Here is a 12,925-nt window from a genome sequence, read left to right as displayed (position 1 = left end):
AGTGTCTGCTCTGGGTAGGACCCGAGGTTGTAACGTTGTCTATATATACCCTGTAGAACCGAATTTGTGTGGTACCCACATAGTCACAGATTCGATTCTAGGGGAATATATGGTCGATGCAAAAACTTCATATGTCTCCGACATAGCCAGAGACCGAGGCGCCGAGAATTGGGGCTGCCGAGCCGGTCAGCCACCTTTCTTTTTCATTACCTTGGATTCCAGATGACCGAATTTGCCTGGAGACATTGTGCAGCCTTTTCTTGGAGAAGCCCCCACCTTTTATCAAGATAGGTTCCAGGGGGTGCTTAAGGGGTTGTCTGAATGTTAGGCCAAAGGGGCAGGTTTTAGGGTACTGGGGAGTGAGGTGAAAGGCCAGCAAGCTTCTGCAGCAGCTGTTCCTTTAGGAGCATATGACGGTCCCCAAATGGGGCTCACCTGGTTTTAGGATCCTTGTGTGGGAAGAAGACAATCTGGAAAGAAGGCCATTGGAGACCTTTGGGGTAACATTTAGGTAAAGTTAAGGTCCCCTCATCACCATCCCAACCTGACCCAATCCACAGCTACCAGATCCAGCATAGTTGAAGGGCCTCCTGACATTTCAGCAAGACCCAACTTCAACTAGAAACACCCCAGCCTGGACATGGGTAGAAAACCATAGCGGTTACTCATTGCCTAACTCAATTCAGATCCGCCAGATACTGGTAACTTTTGGGTGACCCTGATGAAAACAAAGCCAGGACAGGTCTTTGTATGTCAGAGTCCAGGACTCCCGCCAGCTGGCCAGGCAGGCTGCCTGCCTGGGACACTCTCTACCCAACTCAGAGGCCACATTGCCCACGCTCATTCTTCCTTATTTCGCACCCCAATAGGAGAATTCGCTCTTCCTGGAACTGTGCCCACTTCGGGGACAGCTTCAGGCGATGGTGGTGAGGAGGGCATGGGAGGTTAGCAAAGTCGGTGGAAGACAAAAGCCGGGGTAACCTGCTGAGAACAGGGGTTCTGGGGATAGAATTGGAACTATATTAACATCTGTCAGGGACTCTCAAATGTGGCACGGCAAGTCACTTGATTACACGTATGTTATTTAGTTAAATTTGTTAAAATTATGAGATGCTCACAAACCCGGTGATAAACTCGCTCCCTTCCTATTGGCTGGCCTGGTCACATGGCCGCCCAACTTTATTCAGTTGACAGCAAGTAGGAGGGCCCAATGGAAGGAGAAAAAAAGACAACACGAGAAAAATTAGTATTTTCTACCTTCTGAAATTAATGGCCATGAGTTCGTATATGGTGAACTCTAAGTACGTGGACCCCAAGTTTCCTCCGTGCGAGGAATATTTGCAGGGTGGCTATCTAGGCGAGCAGGGAACCGACTACTACGGCAGCGGCGCACAGGGCGCCGACTTCCAGCCCTCGGGGCTCTATCCACGGCCCGACTTCGGTGAGCAACCCTTCGGAGGCGGCGGGCAGGGGCCTGGCTCAGCGTTACCGGCGCGGGGTCACGGACAGGAGCCGAGTGGCCCAGGAAGTCACTACGGTGCCCCGGGAGAGCCGTGCCCAGCGCCCCCGCCTGCGCCCCTGCCTGGAGCCCGGGCCTGCAGCCAGCCCACCGGCCCCAAGCAGCCGCCCCCGGGGACAGCCCTCAAGCAGCCGGCTGTGGTCTACCCCTGGATGAAGAAGGTGCATGTGAATTCGGGTAAGGAGCGGGTGTAGGGACCTTTCAACCCTCCCCCACCTCTGCTCGCATCTTTTGGCCTGGGCCCCCTGGAGGGGGTGCGAGTGGGTGGGGGCTTGTGAAGCTTCCTTGGGCGCCACAATTACTCTCTCCATAAATTTTTATAGCTGAGGGAGCAGGCCGGGACCATGTGGCTGGCTGCTTGGCTGTGGGCGCAAAAGGGGGTGGGGATGGGGGTGGGGTGGGGGAGGACTCCATTTCCACAGCAGAGGGAACGCAGAGCAGGGAGAAGCTCATTTCCAAAATGTTGGAGATCCTGAGCCCTTGGTGGGCCAGGGAGAAGGGAGCATCTTTGAGGTTATGTGAGCCTGGGGAGTGGGTGCGTGAAAGGGGTCGGGTGGGAGTGTGTGTGTTCTTAGGAAGAGGGCGGGAGGGTGGAAACAGGCAAGCTTGGAGCACGGGGAGGGCCGAGGGCTGCAGGACGCGCCAGGAAGTGAGGGCAGAGGCAAGACAGGGGCCTAACTAGTGGCCGGGCTCTGACCTGGCTGTCCTGTCTGTTTTATCTCACAGTGAACCCCAACTACACCGGCGGGGAGCCCAAGCGTTCCCGGACAGCCTACACCAGACAGCAAGTCCTAGAACTGGAAAAGGAATTTCATTTTAACAGGTATCTGACCAGACGCCGTCGGATTGAAATCGCTCACACCCTGTGTCTGTCAGAGCGCCAGATCAAGATCTGGTTCCAGAACCGGAGGATGAAGTGGAAAAAAGACCACAAACTGCCCAACACCAAGGGCAGGTCTTCTTCTTCTTCCTCATCTTCCTGCTCCTCCTCTTCAGCTGCTCCCGGCCAGCATTTGCAGCCCATGTCCAAGGACCACCACACGGACCTGACGACCCTATAGAAGTGGGGACCCTGAGCCCATCCCTCCCTGCACTCCAGGTTGAGGCGAAGCTGCGGGTGCAGGCGGGGCCTGCTGTCACCTCACTGGGCTCTAAGGTACTGTGGGGGTGGACCTGGGACTTGCAGGCCGCTCTCGGACTAGGTTACCATCCTGCCCGAGGGCAGCCCCCTCCCTAAAGGGATGGGGTGGGAGGGTGGGCGGGCTTCTTTAAGTATATTATCACATGGCAGGAGCTACTGAGAACATAAAACCTTGGCGAGTCATTAAACTCATGAAAACCTCTGCTGTTGGATGTTGAATTTGCAAATGAAGGTCGGAGGCTTACTCCAGTGGGAACCTGGACATTCTCCTCCACACCACCCCTCCAGGGGGCTGCGTGGCTTAGTAGCTGTGGGGGCAGTTGAGGCAGAAGGCCAGCACCCAGTGCTAGGTGCTTTCAGTGTGAACAGAAGAGATGGGAGAGAATCTCAGAACTTTCTGAGTTATCTATAGAATTTCTGCTGTGATAAAAAGAAATGCTTTGCTCCCAGTGGGTCAGGCCCAAAGAAATAAATCCAAGAAGGAAGTGGAAACGGGTTATTTTATGTTCTGATTATGTTTGCTTAAATATTTATTTGTTGGGGGAATGGACTGCAGGAAATCCGTGGCACCTGTGTGCCAACAACCTTAGGCTAGTGAAAAGGATCGAGCTTCAGGGGCTGAATCAGAAATCTGGGGACTCACTTCTGGCCCTAGTCAGGATTTTGAGCTCCTCCCTCCCACCCATCCCCTGGAAATAAGTGTAGGAGGCCCTTAACCCTCCCAGAGGGAAGCCAAGGACCCAGGAAAACTGAGCTTTGAAAATGTATTTCCACATGTGCTTGCTCCAGCACTGTGTTTGCAAGGTGGTTGAAAGAAAGAGAAGGGGAAAAAAAGAAACAAATGGCTCAATATTTTTCTCTGGGGAAAGAAAACAAAACCTATATGCCCTGGGCCATCAGATAATTTCTGAGTTTTCTATTCCAACTGGATTCCAAATGCTCCAAGTACCTCCAGATAGCAGGATTTTTATAGGAATCAGAATCAGTGTATGGCCTATGGGGTGGAGGGTAGGTAAGGAAGGAAGTCTTGTTTTTAAAAAGGAACTAATAGACGCTGGAAGTCCACAAGTGATGATCTTAAAGAGATTTCCCTGAGGTGTGTGTATGTGTGTGTGTTTCCTGAAATGTTTCTCAAGACATTACTTACAAGCAGAAATTGTAAAAGTCTCAAAGTTTTCAGGCCCACTTCTTTACCTTGAAACCAGTGGCTTTAGAACAAGCTCAAACAAAAGGAAGGATAGTTATTTATTTACTTTTATTTCACATCTGGGAAGAGTTCAAATCTCATTTTCTTAAAACACTAACCCTTAACAACAAGAAAGATAAGAGTCAAAGGTGATGGTAGAGTTTATACACTCAAATGAAAGGAGGTTTTGAAAGCTTGAACCCCAAAGCTTGGGCTTCAGACAGAAACCCCTGATTGCAGTCTCCCCAGACCCAAGTAAGAAATAGGGAGGGGTAAACTTAAGTTTTAATCATAAGATCAATAGTGCTGTTACTTTTTTCAGTATTTCAGAATACTTTAGAAGGTTTTGGTTGTTGTTTTTAAAATAGATTTCAGTGGAGGAGGGAAAGGCCTGGGCTTTGGTTCTGTGTCTCCCGAGAGCTGAGGGCAAGGATTCAACTGGAGTCCCTAAACTGAAATTCTGCTTCTCTGAAGTATCTTCCAAGCCTTGGTCTTTTGTATTAGACCCTGGGGAAAGCTCTTTGTTCCTCCTTGGGGTGAGCCTGGCTCTCAGACTTGCACATGGCAATACTTGAATATCACCACGTCGGGATATTAAAGATGGATATTCCCGCATTATTGGCATCATTGTCTCTATGATAAAAAGCACAGAGTTCATACATAGTCAAGATGTCTTTTTTCTGACGCCCTCACGTTGAGAAGCTGAAAAGGTATTTTACTGAAGTTGGGCTAAATTACAGAATCAGGTTCATCCAGAGGGCAAATTTTCTGTTCGATTGGTTGTATTCCAGCCGGGAGGACTGACCTCTAAACCCTTAACCTTTGGACTGTAACTACCCTTCTCTTCTTTTCCCTGTTCCTCTAACATGGAGACAGTCTTTGGATGCTGCCTTTGAAAAGGGCAGCTAGCTATCCTTGGGCCAATTGGCAAGTTGCTGAGATTCTTTCCTAAAAGCCAAATCTGAGCATTCATTGAACCAAGGCCTTGGGGCGGAGTAATATATATTTTCACAAGATTCAACCATCTATACTTGCTATAAAGATTATTATATAGATTTTTCCCCCTCTCCTCGGAAGTCCTGGTTACTCCTCCAGCTTCAGACCACTACCCCTCCTTCCTCCTGCCCCAAGGGAAAGCCAAAAGTATGCTTTCCAGAAGAAAACCCTGGTTCCTTCTCAAACACAGCCCCACTACTTTGGAAAGTAACTTAATCCGGGGAAACAACTTCTTTGTTTTTAAGTCTCAGCTCTACCACTCAGCTGGGAGGAATTGTCTTTTGAAATGCTAATGGCTCTTGCCTGGCCTAAAGAGCAGTTGCCAGTCCTGAAGTCCCATTCGAACCCTGGTGTCCATTTGGGCCCAGAGGAGTGGACCAGGAAAGGGGTAGCCCCCGCACCCCCCCCCCCCCCCGCCCTGGTCACCTAGGGCAGGGAAGGAACTGCATCTCCATCTGGGAACGTGCTGTAGAGAAAGCAAGAGGTAGAAAGGCCCTAGTGCCCATTTGCTGTTATTTGTTTCCAGTTTGTTCCCCCAAATATGAGCCAGAAGTGTTTATTTGGGTGTTTTAAAACCTGTGTTGGGGTTGGTGACTGGGGCTGAGGAGCGGAGCGTTTGCTGAGGACAGTGGGCCTCTGGCTCACACCTCCTTCTGTCCATGGCAGCCTTTTGTTGAGAGGTGACATTGTCAGTCAGCCCCTTGGAGTCCGCTCACAGAGATGCTTTTTAAAAATAGAATTGACCATGTTTTACTGCCACCGATTAAAGTATTATTTATATTAATTGTTGCCTGTAGTTTTGATGTAATTCATTGATCTATATTTGAAATAATAAAAGGTGTAGTAAAATCTCCCTCCTGTTTGGTGCCTTGATAGAGACTCTTTGTTAAGTTTCCTAAAAGCCAGCATTCATTATAAACAATTTATCTTTTTATTTTCTGCAATAAAATCGACACCAAGTTATTTGGTGCCTATGGTGTGAAAGTGAAAAGTCACGTAAGGTCTAGCAATTCCACATTTCCGTCCACTCCCAGGCTGACTTCTATACTTTGTGAGCATTGGAAAGCCTGATGCCAGATCCAGGGTGCAAGGTGGAGGGCATTATTTGTTGAAAGAGAAGCAACTGCTTGAACTGCTAGGGGGTCCAAATAGGCTTTCTGTCTGGCCAGTTCTTAGGACCCCCCCCCCCAGGAAGTTTTCCTTGTGTGAGAAACCTTCCCACTCTCCAGAGGCTGGGTGAGTGCTTGTTCTGGGCCCAGCTGAGGCTGGCTGGCTGGTGGTTGCTCCGACCTGACCTGTCTAGCCCCCCATCTTGGACTCCTACTTTTCTGGGGCTGCTGAACCTCTCTGGGGTAACCAACACCTGCCCCCCTTCCCTGCATCCTCCTGGCCCCTCAAACAACAATGAACACTCTCTAGTATAAAAAGTACCATGCACTATTTTTATCATGAGGGCTTTCCCACATCTTGGCCTCAGCTTTGAAGAGGGGGCCAAGACAGGAGTTCCAAAAGAGATAGGGGGTGTCTTGCTGAAGACAGGAAATGAGTAGAATACATAAAATAGAACATATGTCCTTAATATATGGAAGGGCTCGACCCAGACGCGTGGACATGTGTATTTATAAGTGCGCAGACAGAAGTTTAAATATTCAGACACATTTTATGATTGTCCTCTGCCCGTCTTCTGGTTAATGGCTCCTCCTGTGCCCACCAATACATCAATACCGCTGTGTGTATTGAATCACCGGCAGGGATGAGGAGGAAGCGAGTCCATAGCTGAGCCCGCTGAGTACAGTACAGTAACTCGGACCCTCGGCAGACGGCGCCATGTTGGGGAGCCCTCCCTGCCCCCCACGCCGGGCTGGGCGGCCGGGGCTCGGCGGCAGCCGGGGGAGGGCCGCTCATAACCCGGAGAATTTTCAAAGTGCGAGGAAGATGATAAGAATAGATTTCTACAAGTCGCGACCACGTGATTGGCGAAATAATTAATTCAGCACGTCCCTTAAGAAACACGGAGTCGTCATTAATCTGCCACGCAAAGGGCTCTCTCCGACTTGGAAAGTGCAGGGATCCCGAGAACACGGCCCGCCGAGGGGGGTCCCCCGCGCCCGCAGACCCGGCCCCGCGGCGGGCGCTGAGCGCGGCCCGCAGGTAAATATTTGGGCTACTTTTATTTCATCAGATTTCAATCCTTAATGAACTTAGCTGTCAGAGCCGCTGACTAATAGTTGCCGTTGCTTCCCTGGTTTGGAACCGCGCGCCGGCCAGAAGTTGTTAGTGGCTTGGATTGTGACCTTTGGTTCAGCGAAGCTTTGCACTTATGAAAAATTACTATGGGCGGCCGAGTGTGTGTGTGTGTGTGTGTGTGTGTGTGTGTGTGTGTGTGTGTGAGAGAGAGAGAGAGAGAGAGAGAGAGAGAGAGAGAGAGAGAGAGAGAGAGAGGGTGTGGATGAGGATGCCTAGGGTGTGCGAGGGGTGAGGGTGCGCGCAGCCTGCTCCCCAGACAACAGGAGTTTAAAGAAAAAAAAATCCCGTCGGGCTGGGGACACTCCTGGCGCACGCGGGCCGAGGTTGCCCGGTCGCCTGTGTCTACCGGGAACAATGGTCGCTGTCACCGCATCTGCCGCCTATTCTTAAACCAGCGAGAAAAGGCCCTGGCCCTCTTTTCAAGCGAGGCTCGTAAATTTTTCTTTGCGTCATAATAGAAGGCTATAAAATCGAGTTGAAATTTTACCCCAGGCAGATTTTAACCAACAGATAATGATTCCAAGCTACTTCTCTCTACCTCTGCCTTCCCCACCCCTAGCTCAGCGGCTCCTCGCTCCAGCGAGCAGTTTCTCCTTGCTTCCTCTTTAGTTTCGGATTTGTAAATATTTTTGAATATCTAACAAAAGGAAAAGAAGCCCTCCAAGTCGGAGCAACCAAAACAAGGGGAAGCCTTCGAGAAAGGCGCGAGGCTGTGGTGAGCCGCAAAAGCGACAGTGTCTCTTGCTCACTTTTTCAGTCTTTTTTCACCCCCCACTCCAAGATTTGACATCCTGAAGGCGGCTGTGCTTAGGTCCAACCCCACCCCAGCTAGCCACGGCCCTGAGATGGGAGCCAGTACCAAACATTCTCTTCTTTGAACTGCAGGCTCTGACCCGGGATTTTCGATGGACAGTCCTTTCGTTCACTTCCCCCCACCCCCAACATCCGTGCCTCCACTGACTTTGAGGAGAATTCAGAGAGCAGGCCCTGTGTGATTAGAGTTTAGAGTTGTGTGTATGTTTGTTTTAAAATTTTGATGTGTGTGTGTGTGTGTATTTCTCCGTAAGGACAGCAACAAAGTTTTCCCCGTTATGAATTATACATTCAAACAATAACACATTAATTCAATTATTCAAAGATGACAAATGTTTATGTGCTTAGCAAGTGACTCCTGCACGCAGATTCCGGGTGCTTTCTCTGCTTGCGTTTTTTCTCAATGAGAATCGTCTCCCCGCTCACCCCACCCACTTCGATCCACTCAGACAGCCCCTCGTATGTTCAGAAAAGAACCCACAAAAAGGCTTCCCAGTCTCCCTAGAGGTCGGGCCTCCAACAGCCTCCCAAGGCCCGGCTTGGCGGGCACAGGCCCGGGCTATTTTATCAGTGTGACAATTGCCCGGGTTGGTGTGATAAATCATCGTAAGTAATTCCTGAAAGGGTGTGAGGCTGTTGGGGGCCGGGCGAGGACTGTAAATCTTTCCGGTTTATTGCTCTATGAACATATGCTCCGATTGAAGAAGGCTTAGATCCTTTCCTGGAGACGAATTCCCGCAAAGCAGCCCCCCCCTCTTTGACTGGGGAATTAACACTTGCAGTCCGCAGCGAGCTCAACCCCTGGCTGGAGGCCTGGGGTGGGGTCCTCAGAATGGGGGGGAGTGGGGTTAGCCTAAGGTCCATTACTACAGGCACCCCAAGTGGGTCTGAGCCCTGGCCAGGACAGGTGAACAAAAGGAGGGGACTCCCTGTTAAGTTTGGGAGAAGGATCTAGTGACCCTTTCTTTGGAACCTGCTGGATCCTCTAGATTGGGGTTTCAAAATCTTCTTTCTTTCCTTGGAGCTCATATATAGCTTTGGGGTTCACTTTGCCTCTTAACAGGCCATACAAGCCTTGGGACATCAACTTCTTGGCAGAGCCGCTAAGAAACTGAGAAAGCCAAATTCGGGAGGGAGTTTCCCATCATATGGGGTTCTAGGGTGAAGGCGGCCTGACCAGAGGTTAGACAGGGGCTCTCTACAACCCAGGAGTGAGCCTTGACCGAGATTCGAGATTCGCTTAACTCTTCTTCCTACATGCAGAATATCTGCGGCCAATCTCATCTAGTCGCTTGCAGAGTGGTAAGATCGTGTTCTGATACAGTAATTCTAAAATAGAAATCTCGTTATCCCCAGGTAAGCCCGATTCAGTAGGCCCCCTTGCCCTCTTGGAGTTACCGCAGGAAGCGGGAAGCTGCCCGGCTGTTGTTGGGCCTGTGGGATCCCGTTAGCTCTGAGCAGTTCCGGAATCATACAGGATCCTGTCGGCTCTGAGCAGATCTGGACTCACACAGATCAAGGTGGGCAGGAATTCCTCGCCTAGGTGACTCCAGACCCCAAAACACTTGGGTGTAGTGCTCAGAGCGCCAAGAAAAGAGGTCACGCGCCAGGGCCTGCCCTGCTGCTAGGCATTTTTTTTTCTTCTGGTTTAGTAGCGGCAGCTTGCCTGCTGGGTCCGCGAACCCCAGCCAGCGCCCCCAAGGAGTGGCGGGGGTGGCAGGGTGACAGGCCAGAATTGAGAACCAGCGGGTCCTACCTTAAGGCAGGAACGGGTGCTGTGAGACTTAAGTGCCTGGCGGGGAGTGAGGAAGCAGACAGACAGCAGCCTGGGGGACGGGCAGGACATCTTGTCTAGGTGCGTGCAGATATGGAGTATAGAACGGTGAGGAGCCAGGGAAGCCCCGAATTTCTTTTTCATAGTCCTTTCCACAAAGGCTTCTAAGAGGAAACCTCTAAAATGTCCAATCCACTGGTAGGTCTGGCAGAAGGCCGGGCCAGGGTCAGAGGTCTTTGCCCGGAGAGACTCTCAAGTCCTCACCCCACTGCAGTCGGCCAGGCTGTGGCTGCGCTGATCCCAAGCTGCGAGGATGGAGGCTTTCCTTCTCTCCTCCACCAGGGTCTTGCCCCAGGGAAGGCTCCTGGGTCCCAAGCTTCCTGCGCCCCTCCTCCCAGCCCCCAGGCCTGGCTGCGCTCTTGGGCTGGATGGCGTGAAAGTTTCAGCCTCAATCAGTACAATCTTCCCTCGGGGTCACGTGAACAAATATGCTCGCATTTGAAGGCAGCGTCTGTATTTCCCGACTATGAGGGGGTTTCCGGGGCTCTCTCCAAATTCAGAAAGGACCACGTTCCGAAAGCAAAACAAATCCCGAGCTCTGGGGGGCCTGGGAGGGCTGGGCAGGAACCCAGGAGTGGGTGGGGGAGCAAGTGGCCTCCGCTCTGGGCCTGGGAGCGGACCGGCGGGCGGGTGGACCGACCAGCGAGCAGCGCAGGCAAAGCCAGCTTGGGGACTACAAACTCGTTCCTCCAGCGTTTATTGGTAGTTGAACCTCAGCCTGGTTCCGTTCTACCGGGAATTCCGTGTGTTCGGGTATATGGCCGAGTCTGCAAGCGCACAAGACCAGGGTTGGGACACTGCTGTCTGCAGACAAAGGGGGAAGGCTAGCTCTGCCCCCCACTGGCGCCCACTCTGAGACCGAGGACACCAGGTTTATGATAAATTGGGATCCAGGTAAGCAATTGCATGACAAAATGGAAATCTTTGGGCACGGTGCTGTTTGCTGCCCTGAGCGGGATACTAAATATGATTTATTTTGTGTAATCTGTGATCTTGATTATTGCCAATTGGTGAGGCAGCCCGCAGACCTAGATGCGCGCTCCTACATATACATTGAGGAGGGTGATTAATCGTAACGAGGTGTGCTTTTATGGGGACATTCCCCGCCTACCAAAAGGTTAAGAGGACACCACCTTACCAGGCTTGGAGGGTGGCCGGCAGCGTTGGGGAGGGGGTGTAGCAGTTTAAGGAATGGGTTTGTTGAGCGGACTAGGGGCTGGAGTTAGTATTTTGAGGGTAAATGTGTAGTTATGAGAATGGGCTGAAAATGGGCTGAATAAAAAGAAACTTTTTTTTTTACACTGTCACTGCCAAAGTAAGATGGACCATCATATTAATTCTGCGTCTTGGGCTGCTGGGCTGGGGTGCGGGCAGGTTGATTTATACGCATTTAAAATAAACTGTATGACCAGCCAGCTCCCTGCATTGTTCAGGTAGCCACCTCCAAACACTGGCGAGCCTTTACCTCTTGCTGTTGGCTTCCCATTTTTCCCACAGGAGTAAAAAATGTCCCCCAATTTGAAAAGACTCCCCCCCAAACTACCCTGAAGAGTTTGAGAGGCTTCTCCAGTCTCTCATCATAGGCTGTGACTCTTACAATGATGAAGAAAGGTTTAGTGTTTCTGGGTCCTTCTACCCAAATAACCCTAAGTGGTAAAAGCTAAATCATATTGGTTTCTGCATCCCACATATCCTTTTGTTGACTTGTTCCTCCTAACTTCAGCCTACAAGTGTAGAAGACAAACTATCGCAGGTCTTTACCCCCAACCAAGGCAAGGGTGAGTGGCTTCATGAGCGGGAGTGGGCCAGATCCCAAGGCACTACCCCATGGAAGGAACCCCAAATTGAGGTACACTCCAGAAATTTAAGTTGGGCCCGGCCCCACTGGGAGAAGGGACTAAGTTCCACAGCTCTTGTCTTCAAAGGGAGCAAGACAAGTTGTTTTGTCAATCAGCTGCACTGGGCTCCATCAGAATTTGAAGTCGGTGGACGTTTTTTCTTTGCTCACTGCCTCGGAGCTGCGAGCCAGCCAGCTTAGTCAGCTGAATCCAATTACTGCGAGCAGCATTTCATTTGGCCCCATGGAGCACTCACTTAGAACTTCCCCGAAATTTTCAATAATCCTCACCAAGTCTCCTCTCTGGCCCCCATCCTGAAGAGTTTTCCCTGGGTGCGGATGGTGGGTGGGGTATGGGGGTCGGGTTGTCTGGAGCCAGCTCTTCCCCAACAGCTAGCGGGCAGGACCCTTCTGCCTCTGAAGTTTCTGGCTGAGGAAGGAGTCCTAGAACTCAAGACAGGACGAGAATCCAGCCGGGCTCAGACCACGATTTGGGGCACCCAAAAGACAGAAATTAGGTCAGTGCCGCCTGGTTTGAAGAAGAGGAGAGGAGGGAACGCAGAAGAAAGCTCTGGAGGAAAGGTGTTTTGATTGTGACCCAACTAACCAACTTGGGATCCGTTTCCCTTTCCACTTCCCGAGCCCCCTGTGCCCAGAGCTCAGAGAGTACCATTCACCATAAAAAGCCCAAGTATGAACTTACCGGGTTCCTCAGCACCTGGAAAATAAAATTTAACTAGATCCATCTTCTTGGGGAGTGATTCTACGTCTAAAAAAAGCCCTTTTCAAAAATAAAAAAAGATAATCGCAGGTTGATGTCTGCCCACGCGATTGCATAATATAAAGTGATTTGAGGACTTTGGCCATGGGTTTGAGCATCCTGAGAACCCCTGCATCTCTACTGCGCCATCCTTGAGGGCCCAGTCAAGCGGGTTGGGGTGTAGTAAGCAGGCAAATGACATGCCCCTTTGGACCCAGGTCGTCTGGGAAGCTGAAGCCAGGGCGCAAAGTTAGGAATCCTACCGGGCTGGGATCTCTCTGAGGCGCTTCCGTTGGGTGCTCATTAAGGGGTGAGTTATTGCAGCGTGAGCCAAAGGTCACTTCAAAGGCTTATGGCTACGCTCTCTAGTCTTTAGAAGCGCCCCGAACGCTTTGTGTGGGGTTTTCCCGGGCGCAGTTTAGTGTTTGCAAACTACTGAGTCGACAAATTGCACAGGGCAGATCAAGAGAGACAGCGTCTCTTTCCTTTCACCTGACCAGGGGCCAGCGCCTGCTGGAGAGCGACTTGGGGTGGAGGTTTTGGGGTGGAGGTAGGGAGGGCTGTTGGTTTCTTAGGCACTTTAACAGAGTGG

At 51.1% G+C, this 12,925-nt stretch overlaps 2 protein-coding genes across 3 annotated transcripts in view; both read left to right on the top strand.

The window, feature by feature from the left end:
- The window catches only part of LOC142857146 (homeobox protein Hox-D11), a 67,146-nt gene that overhangs the window by 46,031 nt on the left and 8,190 nt on the right, over window positions 1–12,925 (top strand). The gene's annotated exons all lie outside the window — the stretch shown is intronic.
- On the top strand, window positions 126–5,628 carry Hoxd4 (homeobox D4). 2 transcript variants are annotated; one of them, XM_075984844.1, is made up of 3 exons: window positions 126–1,696; window positions 2,246–2,342; window positions 2,516–5,628. In XM_075984844.1, the coding sequence occupies exons 1-3, from the start codon at window positions 1,270–1,272 to the stop codon at window positions 2,754–2,756; spliced, it is 765 nt and encodes a 254-aa protein (XP_075840959.1). In that variant the 5' UTR covers window positions 126–1,269; the 3' UTR covers window positions 2,757–5,628. The 2 variants fall into 2 exon arrangements, with proteins under 2 accessions (XP_075840959.1, XP_075840961.1); XM_075984846.1 differs by having other exon boundaries at window positions 2,246–2,699.

Source organism: Microtus pennsylvanicus, chromosome 9 (genome assembly GCF_037038515.1).
Source record: "Microtus pennsylvanicus isolate mMicPen1 chromosome 9, mMicPen1.hap1, whole genome shotgun sequence".
Lineage (NCBI taxonomy): Eukaryota > Metazoa > Chordata > Mammalia > Rodentia > Cricetidae > Microtus > Microtus pennsylvanicus.
The sequence above is the reverse complement of the archived record's forward strand: the minus strand, read 5'-3'. Positions and strand labels throughout refer to the sequence as shown.